This window comes from Chelon labrosus (assembly GCF_963514085.1).
Source record: "Chelon labrosus genome assembly, chromosome: 7".
NCBI lineage: Eukaryota > Metazoa > Chordata > Actinopteri > Mugiliformes > Mugilidae > Chelon > Chelon labrosus.
The window spans coordinates 22,763,695-22,790,220 of record NC_140343.1 but is presented as its reverse complement, the minus strand read 5'-3'; the positions used below and the strand labels follow the sequence as shown (position 1 = coordinate 22,790,220).

General features: G+C 40.1%; 1 protein-coding gene across 1 annotated transcript; it reads left to right on the top strand.

Annotated features, from left to right (window-relative positions):
* Positions 1–2,194: 2,194 nt before the first annotated feature.
* znf644b (zinc finger protein 644b) lies at positions 2,195–26,526 on the top strand. Its single transcript, XM_084547592.1, has 8 exons — positions 2,195–2,271; positions 7,557–7,606; positions 16,545–16,668; positions 19,914–22,565; positions 23,232–23,804; positions 25,049–25,171; positions 25,356–25,452; positions 26,317–26,526. The coding sequence occupies exons 4-8, from the start codon at positions 19,928–19,930 to the stop codon at positions 26,435–26,437; spliced, it is 3,552 nt and encodes a 1,183-aa protein (XP_084403718.1). The 5' UTR covers positions 2,195–2,271; positions 7,557–7,606; positions 16,545–16,668; positions 19,914–19,927; the 3' UTR covers positions 26,438–26,526.

The following is a 26,526-nucleotide window of genomic DNA, read 5'->3' as shown; positions in this document are numbered from 1 at the left end:
GATAACACACAGAGGCTCAGTTTCCCTCAAAGCACTGGGCAAGCTATAATTATTCCACACAATAAAAGCATAGTAAGTGTTTAGTGTGGAGTCAGGAATAAGGTTAAGTGTAATAGTTATTCTGTATTTTTGAAGGCTTTACGGTCACATTAAGATCCAAATGAAGTGGAGCAAGTAAATGCAACAGTTTTCCATGTATTTTACCAACTGATACAAATCATCTAAACATGATCCCGGCATTTTCATGGATGTCTTCCAAATACACCGATCAGCCACATCATTAAAACCACTGACAGGTAAATAACATTGACCATCTTATGACAATTCAGTGTTCTGCTGGGAAAATTTTGGACCTGGCATTCATGTTGATGTTACTAAGACATGTACCACCCACCTAGACCAGACCAGGCACCCCCACCCCATAGCAATGACACTCCTTGATGGCAGCAGCCATCCCCAGCAGGATGCAGCCTGACACAGACACACACACAAAAATGCTTTAAGAACATCTCAAAGGTGTTGACCTGGCCTCCAAATTTACTAGATCCCAACTGATCAAGTATCTGTGGGATGATCCACAGAGGCCTCTCCCCTCAACCCATAGGACCCAAAAGCCCCCACTAATGTCCTGTTGCCAGACACCACAGGACACCCTCAGAAGGCCCATGTCCATTCTCTGATGAGTCACAACTGTTTTGGAGGCACAAGGGAGACCTACACAATATTCGGTGTAAGCCTGATCGGTGAACATGACAAAATCTTAATTCATTCATTTATCTTCTGTAACCGCGTGTTCCTGTTAAAGGTTGCGGGGTCTGCTGGAGCCTGTCCCAGCTGTCATCGGGCAAGAGGGGTACATCCTGGACAGGTTACCAGTCTATCGCAGGGCTAACACAGAGAGACAGACAACCACTCACACTCATATGCACACCTACGACCAATTTTAGAATCACCAATGAATCTAACAAGCATGTCTTTGGACGGTGGGAGGAAGCTGGAGTACCCGGAGAGAACCCACGCAGACACAGGGACAACATGCAAACTCCACACAGAAAGGCCCAGTCGGCCCATGGATTCGAACCCGGGACCTTCTACAAAATCTTAGTATATCACATCTATGACTAGATATGAATGTAACCATGCTTAAAGCCCTTGCTCCTGGATTGTTTAATGGGAATCATGTTAAGAAAAGCAGCACTGAAATAAACCGTAGCACACTTCTGCTCCAAATCCCACTTATGATATGATTTTTCCCCTGACTCATGAAGTCTGAAAAGCCTTGTGATATCTTTTTTTTTCCTACCACTGAAAACATGCAAAACACTTGGGCAAGAGAAACCATGAGATGATATTAATAATGCATTTTCCTGCATGCATTCTGCATCGTTATTCTACAATTTAAATGAGGGTTAAAGCTCACTGCTTTACTTGTGCGAGACCAATTGGACATTAAATATACAACAGTGGCACATTTTCACCAGGCATTCATTCATTCACCCATTCATCTGAGCCATTTTAAAATTCAGTGCAAGGTCACATGTGGGAAATGGATCCTTTCTGTCCTGCTTGTAGTTCAAGCTCTTATACATGGTGGATGACACAGTGGTGGGTTGTTAAACCCAAAGGGAAAAAAATATTTATTATGGACTACTTTACCCTGACTTGCAGTAATACAGAATGCCTTAAAATATAAGTATTATTTTCTATATTGGGCTGCCATGTTGTGACAGAGTGATCCCAGTTATTAGTGTCCCTAACTAGTAAGCTACTCTTAACTGGGTCAAGGTCACGTGAGTCATTAATAAACTTAATAGGCTAACAGTTATACTAGTCTGGCTGATAGTTTTGGGACATTTCCCACTTTAATGTCGAGTTATTTTTGGTGTTTCTCCTCTCCTCTTCTGGCGGGCGAAATAAAATGGACATAAGGGGTCGGTGTGCGGTTTTGGGTGACGCTCATTTCTCTACCTCCCACCGTGTACATCCCCTCCTCTTCTCCAGACCGGAGTGTAACCTGCGTGATTTTAACAGCAAAATGGCGACAGTCTAATAGAAGTGTGTGGAGGGGAGGGGAGGGGGAGACGCTGTCAGGTGCAATGACAAACCCGAGGACATGAGCGGTCGTCCCGAGGTAAGGCGTTACAGGCTGCTGTTCGGTTTGAAGTGGCGCAGGGATACAGCGGAGCCAGGTGCGGTCATTAGTCGGTGATGTGTCACTGTCGCAGCTCTCCGTGAAGGTAGAAACGTCGCAGTGACTGATAACTATGAAAGGTGCAGCTCCTTTTCCTTTTCTTTTTTTTTTAGTCTTAACTTAAACTCGTTCACCGCTGCGACATTAAGTGTTTCTCCGAGACATCGCTGCTGGTACATTTTGCTCAGTGAGTTTCAGTCCGTGGGCAGAGCAGCTAGCTCGCTGTCGCATAGCCTGTCAAAAGAAAGTCACAGCTAGTAGCCACGGAGGTAGCTCCTTTGCTATCTGCTTCAACTGTCTCAACTCGGAAAACTGCTGAGTTTATACACGTTTATCGCAGCATTGGTCGTTTTAGCTGGAAATGAAATCATTTTATGGTGGTCAATTGCTCTGTTAAACTGGTCTCTCAAATTCTGTCTTCCCTCTGACTTTAAATGGCCTGTTAATTGGCTTTAAATGATAGTGTACACATGTATGGAAACCCTATGCTGCCAAGTGTTCTGTGGCAAAAATAATACTTGAATTCAACTGCCTTAAAAATATTAACAATGAAGACCCAAATCCTATTTTGTTTAGCTAATGTACTTGTAAACATTTTGGGTCACAGAGCTAACCCACTGATTCCAATAATTTTAACTTTTTAGTTTTTCGCGATATTGTTTTGCAGTGGTTGAAGTGGTTGATTTGTGAAACTGGTTTCTCAAATTGTGTCTTCCTTCACTTCCCCTTTTAAATGGTCTCTTATTTTCTTATTTAAACTGGCTTTAAATAATATTGTACAAATGTATGGAAGTCACGAGCAGCCATGATTTCTGTGGCTAAAGAGTTGAATTCAACCTACAGTAAAATATTTACACAGAAGACACTAACACTGATTCAAGTGATTTTGATTTTTTTTTTTTTTGATTTTTTTTTTAATCTGAAAATCGATCATCTTTGTGGGGGTTAAAGTGGTTAATTTGTTAAACTCTTTTCTCAACTTCCGCCTTCTCTCACTTCCCATTTGCATCTTCCCTCTTATCTTTACTGCTATTCGATGATATTGTATGCATGTTGTATGAGCGCCCAAGAATTTTGTGTCTAAAATAATAGTTGAATTCAGCCTACAGTAAACACAAACGGCACAAACTCCAGTATGTATCACTCATTTATAAGCAAACATTTGGGGTCACAGAGATAATAACTCACTGACTCCAGTGATTTATACTTCTTTGTTATCCTAATATTGATCATTTTTTCACATTAAATTTTTGGACATGAAATCATTTTATGATGGTTAAAGTGGTTAATTACTTGGTAAAAATGTTTTTTTTTTTTCTAATTCTGTCTTCGCTCTCCGACTTTAGATGGCTTGCTATTATAATAGCATAATTGTATTGTACACATTTTATGGAAGTCCTAAGCAGCCAAGATTTCTGTCTACAAAAAGAGTTGAATTCAACCTGCAGTAAAAGATGAACATTACCACTAGCTCCACTGTGTGTCACATAGACAACCACCGAGTGATTCAGATGCTTTTAACAAGTGTTCTTGAATTGTTTGTTTTTCTGTAACTGTTAAAGCATTTTTAGCATCACGACACAAGAATTGGATTAATAACACTGACAGGGATATGGAATCTTAATTACTTTAAGTAAAATTATATTGTTTTCAAATCCTGTAAGCTGTCTACAGATTTGAGTGCAGCTGGTGTTTACATATTCAGAGCGGGTTGAGCAATAGTTGGTGATGCACATCTTGGAATAAACACTGCTGAAGAAGTATTTTATTACGAGACAGAAAGTTCCAAACACTAAATGTATCAACAAAATTGGTTTGTTTGGAGTTGAACATGCTTGACCTGAACTCATGAGAGCATCTCTAAAGAAAATACATGGAATGGAATTGCGCATTATATTGTGTAGGGTTTTCTGTAATACAATTTGGTATATAGCATTCCTCAGATTTGTCTGTTATTGTGCGAAAATACACTGCCTGGCCAAAAAAAAGGTCACGTAATATTTTGTGGGACCACCATTAGCTTTGATTACAGCACGCATTCACTGTGGCATGGTTTTGATAAGCTTCTGCAGTGGCCAATCCATGTGTGAAAATGATGTCTCGTGCTCTCTGAACCACTCTTTCACAATTTGAGCCCCATGAATCCTGGCATTGTCATCTTGGAATATGTCCGTGCCATCAGGGAAGAAAAAAATCCATTGATGGAATAACCTGGTCATTCAGTATATTCAGGTAGTCAGCTGACCTCATTCTTTGGGCACATAATGTTGTTGAACCTAGACCTGACCAACTGCAGCAACCCCAGATCATAGCACTGCCCCCACAGGCTTGTACAGTAGGCACTAGGCATGATGGGTACATCACTTCATCTGCCTCTCTTCTTACCCTGATGCACCCATCACTCTGGAACAGGGTAAATTTGGACTCATCAGACCACATGACCTTCTTCCATTGCTCTAGAGTCCAATCTTTATGCTACCTAGCAAATTGAAGCCTTTTTTTTCCCGGTTAGCCTCACTGATTAGTGGTTTTCTTAAGGCTACACAGCTGTTCAGTCCCAGTCCCTTGAGTTCCCTTCACATTGTACGTGTGGAAATGCTCTTACTTTCACTATTAAACATAGCCCTGAGTTCTACTGTTGTTTTTGTTCGATTTGTTTTCACCAAACGTTTAAGTGATCACTGATCACGATCAATCAGGATTTTTTTTCGACCACATTTCTTCCTCGAAGACGATGGTTCCCCACTATCCTTCCAGTTTTTAATAGTGCGTTGGACAGTTCTTAACCCAATTTTAGTACTTTCTTCAATCTCCTTAGATGTTTTCTCTGCTTGATGCATGCCAATGATTTGACCCTTCTCAAACAGACTAACATCTTTTCCACGACCACTTTCGACATGGTTGTTTAAGAAATGAGAAGCTACTCAGTTGGTGTTAAATAACTTGTTGCCAGCTAAAAGATAATTGCCCATGCAGTAATTATTCAACAGGAGACTTGTACCTACAGTATTCGCTTAGTTAAATCCAGGTGGCGACTTATTTTTTTTTTGGTCAGGCAGTGTGTTACAGACATGGAACAAAACTGAAAGCTTATAATGCATGTAACGAGAATTATATATTCGGATTGCCAGATAGTACAATTCCTGGATTGCGATAGGGTTTTATATTTTATTTATTTTTTTGCTACATCAGTAGTTGTGGCATTGAAAAACTGAAGTCAGTCTTAAGCTACATCAGGCTTGTTTTTACGTGAATACAACTATGGGTTTGCAATGTAAGCAGTAATAACTGGTCAAAAGTAATCTTTTTGAATCTAGGGGGATAAACAAATCATGTTGCACTGGGGTATTTGTCAATTATGACCATTCATAATCATTATATTAAGGATCATTGAAAAATAAGGCTCCCTTTCCTGTGGAGACAGTCATTTAATAAAAGGATTGAGAGCAGAGGTAACAAGCAGAGCAAAATTAGGGTTTTCGGTTGTTTCATCTGCAGACATTATGTGCATTTCTTCCCTGCTTTTTAGCTCCAGAATGGAGGTTTTGTAAAATCAAAGTGTAGACCTACTTAAGTGTGTCCATCATTCCCTGCAGGTGTCTAAGGATGAGCTTACACAGCTATAGAAAGAAGTCAGTGGCAGCTTAACAGCCTAGTGTTGGTTTTACTGCATTAGTATACCGCAGAGAGTAAAGGAGTCAACTGCTCGTCTAAATAAATCAGATGGTTGAGGCATGTTATCCACAAATTGATTATATGTCACTTGACAAGGTCAAATATTTTAACCAAGATGCCTGAAGTCCCTGAATGCTCAGCATAGCAAACAGTTATGTGTTCTCTGTTGGCCTGGTTGGCTGCTTACACAGCTTTAAATGAAGACACCTGGGACTACTTAAATGGGAGTACACTGGCCTGAATTAGCAACTCAGCTGAGAAACAGCTGCAGAGATGAGATATTTTGGTAATCAGATGCACCTACCAAGAACATTGAGGCTTGCAGAAATACATCAGATGCGAGGAAACAAGGGCGGCATGTTTTCATAGGATCACATTGACATCATTAAACCATCTATCGCAGTTGTTTCTCTTGGCGATAAACATATTAAGCTCAGTTCCCACTGGGCCAAAACTACTCTTATTATATTTTGACCTGTAAAATGTTGAAATATAGTTTTCCGAGTCTAAGATGATGTCAGTAAATGTTTTTTTGTTCAGGTAGCAGTCCAAAAAGCAGTGCACAACTGCGTTAAAGAGAAAACATAAAAACAGAGAAATGGCAAACTGTCACATTTGAGAGCCTGAAAATGTGCTAAAAATGATTCAGTATTATGCAGATAGTTTTGCTCTCACAGACTGTTCATAGTGTGGCAATATACCAGTGCTAGAACAAATTTTCATTACTGGAAAGTGTATTCATTTATTTAATTTTTTTCACAAAATATCAGAAAGACGTGGGGAAAACTAGCATGTTTGTATGTTTGTGCTCAATATTATAATTATTACCTGTCAAAATCAATGATAGCCATGTTGTCCCTTTAACATCCTAAAATCAGGGCACTGACAGGGACTTTCTTAAAACGTGCAAGCCCAGTTTGTGACAAATGAACTGATTCGGACTGCTTCATTGCTCTTCAACAAAAGTATTGACCCCATTTATACCTGCTATTAACACATGTCTGTATCTGGATACAGCCATCTCATCAGGCTGCCTTTACATTTACAGTAGTCTTCCTATCATTGTGCACACAGTTTGGTCAGATCTTATAGTGAGTTTGGCCAGTGAATTGCAGCTCAAGAGAAGTATCTTGTGCGGTCTGATTTTGTCTACTTCCAAGATAAAATTACTGCTTCTACTCTAACTCTATGATGTTAGGTGACCTTTGAACTTTCTGGATGGATTTTTGAATTTATAGTAAGAGCTAATCGCATTGTAGGCCTGGCTTGCCTCCAAATGTGGTGCACCTGAACCAGTCTTAAGTCTAATTCCAGTGCATTTTGTGTACATTTACACCTTGCATGTGTTTGTTCCTTATCCAAATACATTACAGATGGCATAGCAATACCAAGTGTTAAAGAGAAAATGAGTTTTAACCTATGAAAGAAAAAACAATTGCAGTATAATTGGTTAATTAAATTCTCATTTAGCATTAAATCTGACTCGCAAACATAATCTTGTGTCTCTGGATGTATTTTTCAAGAGATACGGTCCTCAACTTTCAGTTATGAACTTAAATGCAGAGAGAGAACTGCAGCAGGATGTGTCAGTCGGATTCACAAAATGTTTCTCCCAGTATAGTGTTCAACATGTGACCCTCATTAACAAAGTTTCTTAACATTTATTTTTCCACTTATCTCTCTGTTACAGGTGTGCTTTCTAAGAACAATGAGGTGGAATCAGTCCCTTGACGCAGACTGGTAAGCAAGCACATGTCAACTGGTTCTTTTATAATTGTTTTGTCTGTTTGGCCGTACTGCATCATTATTCAGATTCTCAGATATAATGAACACAGTTTGCAATAATAGAATATTGTCTTTAATTGGAAGTGATATTATCTGCGCATGGTTTGTGATTCAGGCAAAAATCACAACAAGGTGAAACGCAGTCAACCGCACAGGTTTGTAAATTGTTTCAAATAGCCTCTGAACCAAAGTGAGTGTATCTGACCGGATAAAGTTGAGTTTAAAACAAGTGTTGATTGCGTTTTAATTGAAAAGCTAACTTTTTTCAACTTTTCTATTGTTCATTATCTATTATAATCATAATGGCAGAGCATAAACCTAAAATGTGGCCGTCTCTGAAGAGGTGTTATCATTCAGAGGCACGGTTGCATGTCTCCTTACCAGCTTAACACCTGAAACTGTAGCTCAGATGTGTGAAATGCTCTGAAACTATAGCTGGGTGTGATTACCAGTCAAATTAAATCTGAGATGTCAGTTACATGTGTCACTGCTCCCACTCCTACACTTGGCAGGTTGTAGAGAGTGACAAGTTGGCTGTTGATTATTTTCCAGTGTGAAACAGAATCAGTGATACACAGCTAATATTTACAATGTCTTTGTTTAATTTTCTTAAAAAGGAAGTGACTTTTGCGAATTGCGACCACCACATTGGCATTGTACCATCAGTTAATACGACGCAGTGGTGCTGCTCAGATGTCTTATGAGTTTCTTCTTTTATTTTAGCAACATACCCACTAAATAGTGCGATGTGAGCCAAGATGTCACACGCAGTGTTTGTCTGAATTTGCACAGATCAATGCATATAACAAATAAATCTTGTTTGATTTTGTCCGTTTAAAATGATCTTTGTTATATATTTTGCTTCTGCTAAAACATCGCTTCAGCTGTTCATTGTGATTATTAGTAGTTTTTTAAGCAAAAAAACAACAAACAATAATTAACAATAATTACTAGTTCATTAATTTCAACATTTAAACACCGTTTTAATACACATCAGGATTCAGTGACACCAGATATATACAGCACCATGCCTGTAGCATATAGTCTCATGGTAATAACGAGGCCATCATAGTGTATGTTGTTATGTTATTTCATTCATCTCAAAAAGTTCTCATGGATTACTTTATATAAGGGAGGATTTAGTCTCAGCCACCTAAATGTAATGCACTTGCTGACAGACAAAGTTAGGATTTGTTGAACATTAGATATTTCAGTGGTTTTGTATGTATACAGTATGTGTATAAGCTCCCATTTTTGTTTGTCTTTTTTCCCTCTCACCTTTCAGTGAAGATTCAGCTTCTGCAAACAGTATGTAGATATGAAAAAGCTCCTCATTTCCTTAATTTGTAACGGCGGCTCCGCTGTTAAGGATTTGCAGAAATGTATTTTGGATGAATTTTTAGGGCTAAGGGTTTTTCCTCTGCCGCGAAAAGCAGCCTAGTTGTATAAAAAGCATAAAAAAAGCAGCTTCTGAAGACAATTAATCCTAACAACAGATTTGCTTTCTTTATTTAGTTTCGAGTTTGGGATATTTTACATGTTCACACATCTAAATTTACATATAAATTGAGTGGCACTCCCCCTTTAAAGAGACATGGAATGACTTCTTCTCGGAGAGGAATTTCTTTTAAAGGAGAGACGGGCTCCAGCTACTTGAATCTTAATTCACGGGCAGGTTAGATTGTTGCGGTCCATCAAAGACTAAATGAAGCACTGAGCCATGAGCTGCACATGTCCACAATCCAATCGGCTGCTCAGCCTCTGCAGATCAAGCCATCTGTTATCCAGTTTCTCCTGGGCTATGGACCATTTCCTCCACTAAGGGGCAGAATATGATCACTGATACTCTCAGCCCTTACTCTAAGGTATAATACATTAAAACGCAACATCAGTTAAAATAGCCTGTGTAGTCACTGGATAAGGTTCAGTGCCTGTGATATCTATATTAGACAAATAATTACAAGAAGGGATAATGGATGTACACACTCTTTTTATTATGTCAAACTTAAAAGCAAATGTACAAAGGTAAAACATGCATGTATATATATCTACTTTTTGAATAATATTTACTTCTAGGTATGATTAAATTATGTGCATGTATAGTAACAAAATGATAGTATTAGTTATTTCAGGCATATTTCTTAGGACACATTTTGTGCACTTCCATTGTATCTTAATTGTGGTTCTATCTAAAATATTCTTGCAGTTAATGTTATATTTTAGGTGTGATTCAATGTTTACAAGTCTGCAAGAATTTCAAATCACTATGGTCTTGTATTTATCCCTCTGAATATTTCCCAAGTCCAAACTACCTCTGTCTTTGAGGGCTGGGATTAGCGAGATTCCATTGTACATGAGCAGCGAGGCAGATAACCCTGTCTGTGATACCTATGTAAGGTTGAGCTCAACATTTCCTCATTAATTTCCCATTTATTCTCAGAGTTGAATGTGATATTTTAGATATTTGAGCAACGCGGGGCACAGGTTAGGCGCAATTATGCTGACGGAGGGCTTTGCAACGAAATTTCGTTCATGTGTGCACCTGTGGTGTGTATTTTGAATGACAATAAAGATCTATCTATCTATTTTACAGACATGCTTCAGTGAAATGTGGAGGATAGGATTATACATGTAGAAAGTTATATAGTGATTAACCTTCATTTCAGGCTCCTTGACGATCTCTAGGAAGCAAATCTTCCTCCAGTCAGTTACTGTCTGGTATATTTCTGCATCCCGGTACATGACCTTCATATTGATAGACCAAGCCAGTCCTTCTTATGCTTTTGGCACATTTCTTTCTCGTATCAGGTAGTTCAAACGCTCACGTAAACTTCATCACACTCCCAGTTCCTTTAGCGGTGAAGTTAATTAGTTTCACTTACAGGTACCTTGTGGCATTTTTTGAGTTTTGTAGACATCTCTGTGAGACACCTCCAAGGTATCTTTGGGAAATATTTTGTTGTCTTTAAAGGAACATATGAGCTTTGTAGCATCAGGTTTAAACTTTATGTTTTGCGTGTTTTATTATGTTTTCAGTGAGTTTCCAAAGCTGCAGGTGACATCTGATGGTGATATTCGGTATAGATAGATTTTGGTACATTGTATATTCTAGTATATCATATATAGTTTCTAAGTGGTTAAACCGACTTCCCAAAATATCATCACAATGTTTGTTTAGAAGAAAACCTCAGGTGTATATAGCACCACAATAAAACCAAAAATTCCATTTATGTTTGTTAAAAGTGCCTACCCCTCCCAAAAAAGCTGGAAGTGCCCAAGAGATTATTTTATCCCAAAGGATTCTGTTTATTTCATAAATTATCTTAAATTGTTTCTTCATGTTCTTTTCTGGTTGATGCACCAGCAAACAGTTCTTTTATTTGAGATAGTTATTGGAAAAATGTATATTTTTGCTACAGGTGATTTTCAGCATGTATTTGAACATGTGGAAGATTGAAAATGCTTTAGTTACATCCGCAGCTGCAGTGGAATACTGCTTTTCTAACAAGGAAAAGAAAAAAAAAATCCTGTTAATCAGCTAATGATATAGAAAAAATAATGAATGGTTGAATGTCACAGTTGTTAAGCACCCTTTAGTTGATTAAATGTATCAGTGTCATACTTTTCTGGTTATTATGCATATTTAACACTATTAAGGTTTAAAATTATATTATGTCATGCCTCGACATTATAATCATCTGTAATCCTTTTTTCCACACATGCAGCGTGATTGATGAAGCCTCTTCTAGCTGATGCTATCTTTTAGTTTTCTTCCGTTTTTGCATCGATGCTGCTGAAAGAAGGTTTTCACAACAATGGCGTTTCCCTCCCTCATCCCTCAAAGAAAGGACATATTTGAGCCCCTTTGATTTGGCCCGATTTGTTTTGATGTGAGGAGTGAGTGGTTTTTAAAATCTCCTTAACTCCCCAGGCCTGGCCCAGCCTCCCACAGGGCTAATGACCGTAGCCTGGCCCATGTTGAATAATACAGACGCTTGCGAGGTGCAAGTGGGGAGGAGGGCAAGGGGTTAGACATGGGCCCTCCTTCTACAGTACACCTCCATTGATAAGATTGTATTAATTGGTATGAATAGAGAGGGCTTCTCCCTCTCCTTGTATACATTTACCATTATACTCATTAGCTTCCCGTTGCCTCCCAGCGAGTTTCTTCTTCACATCCCCCGGGGTCTCCTGGGAGGCAATTTGCATCTCTCCATGGTGTCTCTCTGGGGTTATTGAGGAAATATTAGCCCCTTTTCTTCTGTGGCCGACCCTTTGATTTATTTGGAGCTGGAGCTGATAGAGTGGCACTCACATGTTAATGACTGGCGCTCGTACAGGCCCCTGGTGCAAGACGACACATTGATCCGGGTTGAAAAGGTACAATTGACAAGCAGTACTGAATAATCGTCTTACATGCGTCTGTGAGTGTGAGCGTGTGGACCTTGGGAAATGACAAGGGAATCCCACTGCTGTCAAGGCTGCTGTGCTCCAGCTGTCCACTTCTTCCTGATAGAGTTAGATAAATAGGCTTTTGTTGGCCTCTGAATTCCTAGTGACTTTTTGACAGCCACAGTTTTGGCGTCGTCTCTTCAGAGGCTCTCTTCTTCTTTGTTTGCTACTCGTGTCATTTCTTTGACCCTATGTGATCACAGTGGTTCTTATTTTAGTTGCTTCTAGCACTCTGTACCCAATCACAGGCTGCAAAAAAAAAAATAAAAAAAAAATAATAATACACTTGATCCAGTTTCTGTTCGGAGTTGTTTGTCCAGGTCTAATAATAGAACAAAAGGTGACTATGGAGGGATCACTTTGGTTGCCATTAATGAGTCCCTGGTACCTGCCCCCACCCACCCAGCCCTGCCACGATGCACTCACATTATGTTTTAAAGAAAGATAATGAGAGATTTGATCCTAATACCTGCGATGCTTGACATGCCTCCAAATTTAAGCTCACTGATGTCTGCTTGGCAATGTGGAGCCTGTCCTCAATTTGGAGAGCAGTTTGACACTGACTCCCTTTCATCTGAATGGTCACATGTCTACAGCAAAGCGGCAGCAACAAACTTTGTGATATATTTAATTTTTTTCCCTCCATCTCCAGTGGAGGAGGAAAGCATCTGAGCATGCCTAATCATAGCAGCAACTTCTGTCGAGCTTTGTATTTATATACTTTCAGTTATATGGTAATAATAACATTTAATAAAAGTCAACATCCTAACTGCCACTAAACAAAAATACCCACCACCGAAATCGCTGCATCTCCTCTGCATACTTATAACAGATTAGAGGTTATGTATATCAGTTGCGCAGCTCATGCATATTGTTATGAAGGAGAAATGCAGGAAATGGAAATGTGCCATTTCAACAAGCCGGCACAGCTTGCCAAAAGCAGGCAAGTGGGTAGTGCTTGCAGTGATGGTCGGGTTTGTTTTCCTCTCAGTGTTGGGAGATGAGAAGTCATGTATCTAAACAGAGCAGATATGATGTTTATGAGAGCCATCTGCTTGGCAGCCCTCCTGTGCCCACTGCCCTCCTCAACGTGAGAGCAGCCTCATTAAAACGGTCACATGCCTGAGAAATTTCTAACTGCTGTGTTTTTCTTTTTTTCCCCCTTCTTCCCCCCTTTAAAAGGAGCAGAGTTTAAAACTAACAAAGCCTTGGGAAATCCCCATCAGACATCCCTCCCTTAATCCATTTAATTTTGAAAGGTATTGTTTAAAGCTTTAAAGTTTATATCGTTTAATCCCCCTCCAACACTACGGGCAGCAAATGAGGCCGTGTCAGCAGCTTGAACAGATATAATCTACTCCACACAACAGAAAATCCTCCTTCAAGACAAGGTTGCATGGGTTTCCTGTGAACTCACTGTTTGATGTTTCTACCTGCTATTGAACATGACTTCTGTCTTAACCCAACTGTCACTCGCTCCCTGTCCCCTTTTATCACTCCGAATGTTCTCGCTTCACCTTTTTTCATCAGTAAATCTACCATCACAGCCATTTCACTCATTCCCTTATTTAGTAGTGTGAACAAGGGAGAAGTTTGTTGTGGACAGGTTCAAGAGGATTTTTTTTTTCTTCTAGTGATGAACCTTGGCCACAGATTGTTTTTGGTTTGAGAGCTTCACACAGTCTCACCTATGGTCCAAGATCTTGGCAGCTTGACCCTTATTGTCCTAGTGTGTCCTTTTTTGCCAGCTCTCCTGAAGGTGAAACACTTTAATTGTTGCTTGTGGGTAAAGCCTCCGCAGTTTTCTTCATGTGTTCTTTTGTATGCTGCAACTTGATTTGTTCAATTTAGTATGATTTTATGATTTCTGTGAAATGTGCTCATCTGCTTTTTTACCTAGAACTTGATGAGATCACTGAAAAGATTCAGTCTGGTAACCTAGCTGGCTGGAGCTCTGTTTATCTTAGAACAAATGTGCAGGGCAGTCTGCTTGGCTTTGTCCAGAGGTGACCAAATACACACTGCGATAGCTTTTACTCTTCATTTTTTTTATTTGCATATAAATAAGATGTGAGTTGTAGATTACAGTGCCAGTGATCATCAATGTAAAATCCAACATGAAAAGTCTAATGAAGTCATAACTGCCGCTATAAAAATACGTATTTGCACATAGAGTTGTCATATAGCAACTTTACAAAAATTAGGTCAGCATAAATGTAACGGTTTGCTTTAGCGTTAGCTGTTATTATTTCCAAAGCTCATTACATCAGCATGCATTTAATTTATGTCTTTTGATGTAGGATGTTGTATAGACTGTGGCAGTGTTTTCCTATTGCTACAGTTTGGCTCATCGTTGTCTCCTGCACACTGAACATAGAGAGCCAGAGCCACACCAGATCTAGTGACACTGTAGCTGGCTGTAGCTTCATATGAGTCCTGACTCATACTCTTTTGTAACATAAGAAACCTTTTTCACAGCAGACATTTTGACTTGCCGCAGTAGGAAATGCTTGTGTTTACTAATTATGGCTGCATTTCACTTATTGAAGAACCTAATTTTGTGATTTCTGGTTCACCTTCATGGCTGTCTGGGCCATTTAATGGAACTGCGGCATCATTAATTCACCTGTGCTTAAACTTGCAACCTTTGTTGGTTTTATAGAAATAAACAATGATTTTTTTAGGTTTTGCCACATCCCATGATATTCACATTTCCAATGGATTTTCTTCTGTGTAAATTTCTCTTATGTGACTTGGCTAGCAGCCCTGCTGTGGTCTTGCTATGGTTTATCGTACACAATATTCATTCAGTCCTGCTATTGCTAAATAATAATTGTCTTATCTTATGCATAACTCTTGACAAACTGTAGTTTAAGGTTATGCCTACTGATGAATAAGTACATTTCCCCAAAATGTTTATCTCTAGCTATCAGTTCCAGTGGACGTAATTCTGTCATTAAATCACTTGAACGAACACAGGTATTGTTGTTGTAAAAGCACGCGCTACCACTTAATTTGCTTTTACTAAAAAGAACACGATTTCTCTCGTAAGCATACCACCTATGGCACTCATATTGTTTTTCAGTGTATCAGTTGAGTCCAATATACATGTTCACTCAAGCAGTAAATTACATTGTTTAGTTATCAAAGGCTTTGTGTAATTACATTTGTGCAATTCAGGATGACAGGGCCGATAGTGTCTACACAAGACGCTGGCATACATAATCACAGACAAAATCCCATTAGGGAAAAGGGAGACCATTATTATGGAAATGACCTTTGGGTGACAAGAATTCAGAGGGATAAAAGAGTATGTAATCCTGACAAAGATGCTGTGTAAAGCCATGCTCGCTTTAATGTCTCTGGTGCAAATCTAAGAAATTTAGCGTGTTTTACGAATTATTTGTAGTTTCACATTTTCCTGTGCGACAAGCCATTTAATTACATGTCGAAAGTAAGATTTGGTGGCGTGTTGTTTGTTTCATTCTGCGGCTTGATGCTGTGGGTAACTGCAGGGCTAAGATAGCAGAAGAACAACTTACAGTAAGTGTTTTTCTTGTTTTTTCGCTGTGGCACCTTCACAGAGAGAACATACTCACCTTGGGATTACTGGAGTGTCAAGCTGAATCTCTGCCTGTTTGTTTTGAGCCACGCTTTGATACTCTCACACTAAAGAGGCAGCTTCATAAATTCACATTGTGTCAAATAAATCAATAGATCCCATTAACTGAGGAAGTTGTGTAGTGCAGTACTTGAGGGGCCGTGCCCCCCCTCGTTTTCGGCATCTCTCCAGCTAAGGCAATGGCAGAGGAATGTAAGGTTGGCTGTTGATCCATACAGACAGCTCCAGCAGTTGAAATGGTTTGGCTGGCTGGACTCAGTTGGTCTTTGGCGCTGTGTCCACTGTGCTGCCAGCCTGGGTGTTTAGCTGAATGGGAAGGAGGAATTTGCTTGGACATTCACAGCCTCATAGGCCTACAGCGCCAACTCCTCCTGCTCAGTCAGATTGTTCTACTCACTAGACTTGAAGTTTAGTATTGCAGTTTTTTTCAGCTAACATATAAGAAAAAATAAAAATAAGAAGTCACAACCGATGTATTTCCTTCTCTGATATTGTTTATTTCCTATTGACTGTTGTAGGGGTGGCACGGTGGCGTGGTGGTTAGGTTAATTGGTGATTCGAAATTGGTCATAGGTGTGCATATGAGTGGTTGTCTGTCTCTCTGTGTCAGCCCTGCGATAGACTGGCAACCTGTCCAGGGTGTACCCCGCCTTTTGCCCGATGACAGCTGGGATAGACTCCAACCCTTCACAGGACAAGCGGTTACAGAAGATGAATGAATGAATGTCCGTTGTAGACAACAAGTTTTGACTACTTATTGTCTTCTTATTATCTTCAGTGCTTGTTTTCTCTATAATATTTTGCAGTTTCTTTTGTCAGATCAACAGCCTAAGACCTGAAGACACTAGATTTTGTTGTGATGTGGAACAACAAAAACGAGCTAAAATACCCTCATTTAAGAAAGCTGGCACCAGCACATGTTTTGCAGATACAACTCCTCAAGGTGAGGAACACAGTGAAGAAAAAACTTGTTTACAGTGACTTTCCTTTGACCAAGCAGATTCCCAAAATCCTTAAAAGTATTAAAAAAATAATAATAATACAGTGTTTGAATGTACTAGCAGATGTGAAATTAACATTAACGTTACTATTAGTGCTACTACAGCTGTCAGAGGACAAATTAATAAATTGGCTAGTACGGTGGTTAAAGGTAAGTGATTAACCTGCATCCATGACACAGTAATTTGCCAGGGGAAACACAAACAGGCCCGTGTTGCCAGCCTTTTTATCCAACACAAAATATTCCCTGCTAAAGCGCTTCAACACAGTGTTGTGTTGGATGATCATTACCCAGAAATGTGTTCGAATGAGCATGGTGTAACATAAGATTACCAGAACATTTCTGTGGTTAAACACTGAAGGCAGTTAATTCTCTGTATTTCATGCATTTAATTTGCCCGATTCAACTTACTTTTTGTGTCATACACAAAGCTGACGGTTAAAACCACTTCATTTGATGATTTTGAATCTTCACTAATAGTAACAAGACGAATAGATTCATCCTGTACTGTATATATACTGTATGTAAACACATTTTTCAGGCTAAACAAACAAATCAACCAGATTTAATGTGTTCTCTTCATAAAGATAAGCAGCTTCAATTCCTCTACTATAGTTTTTTGTATGTTTTTCCACGTAGGTTTTATAACAAAACATGGACACCTACACTTCCAACACCTACAAAAATAAGCTCAGAAGAAAACTTATGTAACATGTTTTTTTGCACATAGCCTCTCCAGTGTATTTACCATTTTTAGGGATAGTATGATGCCAAGTTTCTTTAGCTAGGTCTTCCTCCAAGTCTTTCTGCCATATTAACCATAGATTTCCTCTCTTCACCTACCTTTGGTTCTTGTTCTAATGTGTTCCAACACATCTGAAATGACTAGTAAGCTGGGGTGTCATCTTTACGTTGCTACAGGTTTCAACCTGACAATCTAGATGGTTCCTGACATGTGGAGGAAATAATGACAAAATTGCATTGACAGGTCTTACAATGATGCTAGACCTTCACACTCACTGTAACAGAGGTGAATCATTGTCTCTTTAGTGGTTTTCACCTGCTCTTATACAAGGCATAAGACATTGTTTATTTATCCCAAGTATGGAAAATTTCCTTGTCATGTTTTATATGAACATTGCCGAAAAGAACACGTGTACAATTACTCCTAACCCTGTGTAACGATGCAAGTAGTTCGGGATGAAGAATTTACAGCCACAAGTTATGGTATTTGCATGAAATTAGATTGTTCACAGCAGAAAATGACAGGAAGATGAAAGAGAATATGTCATTGCGTGTGCTGTGGTTGTGAGCCAGACTCAAAGCTATACTGATGTGAGTACATGGCAGGCTTCCCAGCCCACCAGCACTCGGAGCATGCTGCAGGAGATCGTATTAACTCCATAACTTAAATTGACTTGAGTTCACTTCTGCAGGTGGTAAAGCTCACATTGGTGCTTTCATTGTTATAAATGTGGAGTTTGGAGTTTGTTATGTATACCTGTACAGGATACAGTGGCGTCTACATAAAGCTTTGCCCTCATGTAGCACTACCATCAGCCACAACATCAGTAAATAAAAATTTAATTAACACATTCTGTGTTAAGGTTTGGATTTGTTGTAGGGCTGATGTATCGGGTAGTATGGTTGTAGAAGTTTAGGTATAGCTTCTACAGAATTACATTTTTGTTCACAATTTGAGATACCCAATAGACACGTTAGGTGCTGAAGGGAAAAAAACACTAAGAGAAAAGACTGTTAAGAAACAATCTACAGGCTTCCCAGTACATAACTGAGTTTGTTATTTTTGTTGTTTAACAGAACACAGTGATGATGGTGCTCCTTCGAAATCTCATGAACCAATCTGAAAAATAAGGCGAGTGTCTTGGGGAAAATACCAGGCAGTGTTATTAAAAGCTCATTGCAGATTGATCTGTGCATACAGCTTGACTGTATTAAAGCTCATAATCTCTGTAAATATCTTCAGGCAAGGCAAAGTCAGCCTTTTAACATTGACTAAATGAAGTAAATAGAAGCAAATATATTTTTAAAAATTGCTTCTCTGTTGAACCGCAGTTCATTATATATAGAAGCGAGTCGTGTGAGTTGGCTGCTAATGAGGCTTGCACATTTTCAACCAAGATATTTTGATGGTTTTGCCACCCTGCCGTTTGGGGGTAACAGTGAAGTTCACTTTAAATGGAGAGCGTCTGTTCCCCTTTCGAACCTCTAACACCACAACAGATGGGGAGAATATGGAGCTCGGAAGGTTTTACCTCAGAGGTGGTAACAGTGAAGCCACTCATTAACACTGAATTTACCACTTCGTTAGCAATGCAGCTTCCTGTAGAGAGCGACCAGCCCTGGATGTCAAATCCACTGAGCATACATTTTAAACTAAATCAGCTTTGGACAGCGTACTGTAATCTTTTATAAGATCTAACATACACATTTCTGATTGTAATCCTATTATACTTAAAACTATTCATTAAACTGCTTTGCCCAAACAAAAATGAATCACTGTGCCTTAAATTTAACCACCGTTAAATGAATTTTTCTATCCGTCCATGTGTATGTGCAAAAGCGTATGTTTTCTTTGTGTGGATCTGTGTTTGTGTTTAAGACAGATTGTGTGCCTGCCAATTTGTCAGGATTCAAGTAACAACAGTCTCATGCTGGGATCTGTGTTGGCACCATCACAGAGTGATAAGACGCAATATGATCTCATTGGAGGTGTACTTTGTTCCCATGGAAATTGGTCAATTTTAGCAGACGACTGAGAACTTTAGGTGGAGAAGCAGGAAGGTTGTATCCCAGAGGTACGCTCACATAATTAAGCATCCTCGCCAGGGTATTCAGGGCTAACAGCAGGGTTTGTTGTGAATAGAGGTGGCGAAACCGGGTGTTGGAAAATCATAATGCGGCACAGAATAATGCCGCTCTCATTTTACGGAGCAGTGGGAATAGCCTAAAATCTGCTTTTTTTTAACAGTCCGACATCGTCAGTGAGAATGATGGAAAAAAAAATTTGATTATACCTGTTGTGCATCAGTGTTGAATTTTGTCATTTGAATCTACAATATGGATATTTACAGACTGCACCAGAATATGTTTGTTTGTCATTGCATGCTTTACTTGGCTTGCTTGATGTACATGTAATAATTTTGTGTCATTCTTGTATATTTCAGAAAGCACTGCTACTATGTCTGATCTGAAGCCAAATGCACAAGAGGACAAAGACGTGGAACCTGTGTCTGACAGCCCAGGTCGTACTCAGGAGCCATTACAGAGTCACACATTCTCCCTGAAGAACAATGCTGCAGGTCTGTCCTCAGATGAACACGAAAACCCTTTAAATGGAACCCAGCCGAATCCATTTGTATACAGCAGTGTCCCTGCTGTTCCCCATGCAGACAATTCATTGCCTTCAGGAGCACTTGTTAATGGACCTGGTTCACACCCCACCTCAGAGGTACACTGTGTCCTGAACAAAGGCACTGTTTTATCCAACAGTGTCCTGGATGCCGCGTGGCAAGCAGAGAAGGACACGAGCCCCGAGGTGTTACCACCACCTAGTGAGCTTCAATCAGACGCTTGGAAGAACACAGCAGGGCCCATCGTAAAAACACTGGCCACACAGCCAGGTGTCAACACGCCACTGTCTCACTCGGAGGAGAATGAGTCTAAACTGGCCTGTTCCACACAGTCAGGTGACAGTGCAGACCAAATGCACATTAGCCAACCTTTGACAAAACAGACAATAAAAACAAGATCTCCACGGGACGTGGAATGGTCAGGAAGCTCCTTGGATGATTATGATAATGTTGAAGTAATCAGATGGGATTCAGCTAGAGAGTGCTTTTTACACAATGGCAGAAGGCTGGAGACCAGTGTGATGCACCAAAGAGACAGGAAGCACAATACATACACAAAAAGCTTGTCAGGCTGTCTCGAAAAGGTTAACAACCGCTACACTCATTTCTGCAGTGGAAATGATGCTGAAAATGTTGACACCGGCAATAAAGACGAATCTCCGGGTGCACAATTTAATATTAAACATTCAGTCATGCCATCCAAAGACCTTTCTAGGAACATAGATTTAGACTCTGAACACCGTATTTATAGCACAGCACAGGAAGCCTGTAATGAGGAAAATGACCCTGAAGATGAAAACAATGTTAGTCCAAAAGTGGAACAGCCGAAGATGGAGCAACTTGAACAGGATTCACTATTCTTTTCATGCACAATATGCAATGTTAATTTCAAGGAAAAAATGCATTTCCATAGACATATGATGTATCATTTAGGCAAGCATAATCAGGTGAAGAGTGAGAATGTTTCACAGCCCTTTATATGCAGGGAATGTGGGCGTTTGTTCTGTGATAGCAACTCCCTCATGAGACACATCATTATTCACAGAGATAGGCTGCAAAAACTTATGGAGGAAATCAAAGGTCTCAAAATCACTGAATTTGAAGATGGGGTCACCACAGGGCAGTGCCCTCAGTGCACATTTGACTGCAGCTGCCCAAAGATCTCAGTCCAGCACGCCAAAGCACATGATAATCTGAAGCACTACTACTTCTGTGAGGAGTGCAACTACATTACCCTGACACAGCAGGCACTTGAAGCACACTTAGATGTCGCACACCTCAACACACACCAGCCTCAATACAGGAGAATGACTAATGATGCAGAGGGAGCGAACCGTGTTCTGTTTAAAATGGGTTCTTTTACTAGTCAAGACAAAGTAGTACTGGAAAGACATCCTGAGCTGGAGCGGCAGCAGTCACGCTATGGTGATTATAAAAAGTTAACTGACCAACCCAAAAAAGCCAGATTTAAACCAAATCTGTTTAAGTCTACTTTTGAAGAAAGAAAAGGAGACATTTACATTAAAAAGACTAATGACAAAACCAAACATTCCTCTTCCAAAGATACACGGTCTCCATCTTTGTGGAGAATAGACAACCATGGAAAATTACTCCTACAACAGCTTGAAAATTTCAATGTGGCAACTGATCTCACCTGTGTAGAAGAAGAAGATGAAGAAGAAAACAATGACCGGCAGGCTTTTGGCAGCTCAAAGCAGGCAATCTGTCCTGCAACCGCTGATTCTTTACTATCAGCCAGGAAGCTTAAATTAGACCAGATGTTCCGTCAGGGAAGCAAGGATGACCCGGCAAGCGGGATTTTACAAGCTCAAACAAACCAAAATTCTCCATCAATGAGAAAAATGTCAACACCTTTGCATAACACTTTTGAAAATATGAATGGTAATGTATTGCCTAGACTTAGCCAGAGGCTCAAGAAACAGTGTGCAGTTAGGGAGATGGGTAAAAGCTCTGAGGTCAGTGATAACTTCAGTGATGTCACCAGCGAGGCTACAGGCAGCTTCTTAGAAAGCAACAAGAATGAAAGCATCCCGTATACTCAGAGGTATTTCAGAAAGAGGCAGAGCTTTTCAGCCAAACACCAAAGCCCCTACAAACTCGCGGATGATGGCGATGAAGACTGTAGTGACATAGAGCAACTCATAATAAAGGAGGAGTATATAGAAACTGCAGCGTGTGATGATTCCCCAGAATTGCCTGTTACATCTCCTGTTGACCGCTTTGAAATTTTCCCCACACCAGCGGTAGAACACAGGCCCTGTCCTTACTGCCCTGCCATGTTTGAGTCTGGAGTGGGCCTCTCCAATCATGTACGGGGGCACCTTCACCGAGTCGGCTTGAGCTATGACGCTCGACACATGGTTCCGCCAGAGCAAGTGACGTTGCGAGACCGCCGCCTACGAATTCGCAGAAGGACCCCCAGTGGTATGAGGAAAACACGAAAAGGTGAGAACAGCAGTGATCTATTATAGCTTAGCAGTTGATCTAAGGCTTGTGAAGCTTTTGGTATTTGTGTGTGCCTATATTGTGTTGGAGGAATGTGCGTTGTGTTGGAGGAAGACTGATACTAGCATGTCCAACTACCTAGCATCCTAATAACAGGAACCTTATAATGGTGGATGTAGTAAGACTTGCAGTTGCAGCTCATGGCTAAATGTGTCATTGTAGTCAGGACTGTTATTGCCTATGATACACAATGTTCCACATTACCTGCCTTAATTATATTGTGGTAAAAGCCTGAAGCCGCTTTGAAGGAAGGTGAATGTTTTTTTTTATTGTATGGGATATGCTATCCATGATTATAGCCAATGTACAGTATTTTCCCTGGTCTCCTTCTGTTATCAAACTATGTCAATGGAAAAATTATTCACTGAAAACTTACTTTGGTTTGGAATGACCGAGGCAGATGAAGGACCTGTTCAGACCTTGCATCAAGATCCGATCAAGATCCAATCTGACTGATCCAAACACACGTACCTTTAGCTGGCCACTTGCGATCGGAGAGTGCAGATCGGATCTTAATGCAAGGTGTGAACATGCCCGAAGCCTCTTGATCCACAGTTTTGTATGTCTTTAACAAAACGTAATATTTCCATGTGTCTTGTATTACAGCCATTAAACCACAAACGCAAGGAGAGCACACGTGTCCCCTCTGCTGCGGCTGGTTTGATACGAAGACTGGCCTCTCCAACCATGTTAGGGGACACCTGAAACGAATAGGCAGAAGTGTTACGAGCAGCAGTAAGTCACCACTGTGCATCCTAAATGAACTGCTACAGGACAAAAAGGAACACAGGAACATCCTCCAGGTTCTCAACAAGAGCCATTTCCCCTCACAAACGTCAGCATCTCGGAAGTTCATCAGCAGAGATGACTTGTTCTTTATGCGCACAGGCATACCAGTAAAAACAGAGTATGGGGTGAGAAGTCCCATATTGGACGGTTTTATACCAAAACAGGAGGCAGAGGTCTTCTTGGAAAGGAAGAAGCTACAGATAGAAGGACAAAGAGGCCCTAAGGAGCCACCAAGCACTTTAGTTGAACTGCTCAAAACAAAACAGGAAAGTGTGGAGCTTGGAGAGAAAAGGAAAGAGGAAACCTATGCAACCAGCATGATCTGCAGCATAACCAAAGATTACATGGAGGAGACCCAGATGACCAATGCGGAACCAAACTGGTCACAGGGTATGGAATCTTTTTCTATAGGCTATTTATATGTTCCTCCCCTCCACTCCCTGGCCTTCCTTTGGGAATGTAACACTAACTAATAATAAAGCTTATTAGTACTCTTTAACACACTCTACTCTCACATCCAAAACACATGGTGTCTCGACAGTAATTGGATCAAATTCATTTAACAGCATACAATCTATTTCCTATTTCTGGTGTTGAATCTGAATGGTTGAATGTTGTGAATATCACTTTCTTGGAGCAGGTGTTTTGGACATCACCGTGAACAACTTTACACTCCTGAAGATTTGGCAGTGACAGACGGTGACAATGCCAGAAAATTAGTTTTCTGTGTCTTTTTTAGGTATCAGCGAAGACAGTTTTGTTTGCTTCCATAACAACTCCTATATTCACTGAAGATTTAAAATATTTTATTACTAATTTACAGGACCTCAGCACAGATAAGAATAACAGGAATAGTTCACAATCATTAGATGTGTGGGACAAACAGTCTGTAGATAGAATACATCATCTGTGTTTGCACAATTTATTGAAGTACCAGTGTTTTCTGTGTGTCCTGTCCTGGTGACTGAGTTGTACTTCACTTGTCATTATATCAAGTTCAAGAGGATTTAACACTGTAATGTAAACTATATTTTATTTAAATTTTACCCCTTTACACTTTTTTAATCACTGTAACATTGTTCATAGCTTTTATTTAAGCTGAAATGACTTTAGAAAATAGAATCATGTTCTTTATAAACACTATACCGTGCCAGTTCTCAGGATTTTTTAGCAGCCAGTGATGCACAGCAGAGCCAGTTTCCTGTCACAGAATGAACAGATCTGAGCGTTACGTATGTGTGTGTGTGTGTGTGTAGTTTATGAATCCTCTGTGACTCTTGTAAGGTGTGTATTGTATGTGAAAATAGCCCCCCTGAAGACACAAGATTGTGTTAAACTTTACCAGTAACACTTTGCAAACAGGAGAGAGCAAATCAGACGCTTAGAATGAAACCAGGTGGAGGAAGACTTTAGCGCACACTGGGACTAACAGTTTTGCTTAATAAAATTACTGCATGAACTCAAACACTATCCTACAGTTCGTCTTCGTAAATATCTAAATTCTGACGATCCAGACCTTGTTTTGAGCAAGGAATACCATCAAATCAAATCTTCCATTAAAGCTTTGAGGCTAAGCAAATGGCAAGTATAATCATATACGTTTTCCAATGTTTTTTTTTTTGTTGTTGTTTTAGGGGAATGTGATTCAAAAAGGATTTGTATTCAGTGTAACGGCCCCTTCCCCACTGCTGCCATGCTCCCAAGTCATCTGCGAGCCTATGCACACAGGAAGAGGATAGCCATTCCTGAAGAACGAGGTAAGTTTTGAGGAAGCAAATGACGATGATGTACGCTTAGAAATTGGTTTGTCACTCCAAAGTACATCCAAAATTTAAACAATTTGACATTTACAAATGTTTATTTGGCTGATTAGGTTATAATAACTAAATATATTAAGATATTTAGGTAATACAGAGTGCTTTTTTTTTTTTTGCTTTCTAGGCTATGATTCCAAACAGAAGAAACCAAGACCAAGGCCTGGGTTAAAGAGGAAGATTTTACCCTCCTTGAATACAGAGATATACACACTCACCTGCAGGTACGTAGAACAGTTACACATGGTCCTTTGGTGCTCTGAGTGAAGACCTGAGTGAAGGTTTCTGTGCCTAGTTACGTGTATATACAGTATATGTTGTATAAACAGGGCCAATAGCTGAAAAACCTTGCATGAGACCATAATTGAACTGGAAGACGCATAAATGTTTATTCATGGTTTTGAACTGTGAGTGGCCGTGGGGGTCCATGTAATGTACATTGTGTCATCTGCCATAAAGGATTGCACAGACCTCTGCAACTTAATGCGGCACAAGCACTTCCTTTCCAGAGCCGTCCAACACACTGAAAAGTGTCTGGAGACATTTACCATTTTTATTGCTATACACCGGCAATACATTATGACGACTGGTGAAGTAAACAGCATTGATCATCCCGTGACAATTCAATGTTCTGCTGGGAAACTTTTGTACCCGGCATTTGTGTGGATGTTACTTAGACATGTACCACCCACCTAGACCAGACCAGGCACCCCCACCCCATAGCAAGGACGCTCCTTGATGGCAACAGCCATCCTCAGCAGGATGCAGCCTGACACAGACACACAAAAACAGTTTAGGAACAACTCAAAAAAACATGAAAAACAGCACAAGGTGTTGACCTGGCCTCCAAATTTACTAGATCCCAAACTGATCAAGTTTCGGTGGGATGCACTGGAACAAACCTGATCCACAGAGGCCCCTCCCCTCAACCTATAGGACCCAAATGCCCCAACTAACAACACAACCAGACACCGCAGGACACCCTCAGAAGGCTGAGGATGAGTCTTTTTAACCTGCTTTAGTGAAACGGTTGTGCATTCGGCCTGTTAGCATTGACTGTTTTTTGTCTCCTTATTATATATCCGCAGATTCTGTGACCTAGTCTTCCAGGGTCCCTTGTCTATCCAGGAGGATTGGATCAAGCATTTACAGAGGCACCTTCTGCACACCAGCGTGCCCCACTCAGGGACAGGAATGGTAGAAGTTTAGGGTTTCATCACAAAATAAAAATAAGCATGTGTCGTGAGGAGACTTTTACCCATCTAGAACTTCCAGTTGCCTCCTGAATTTGCACATTA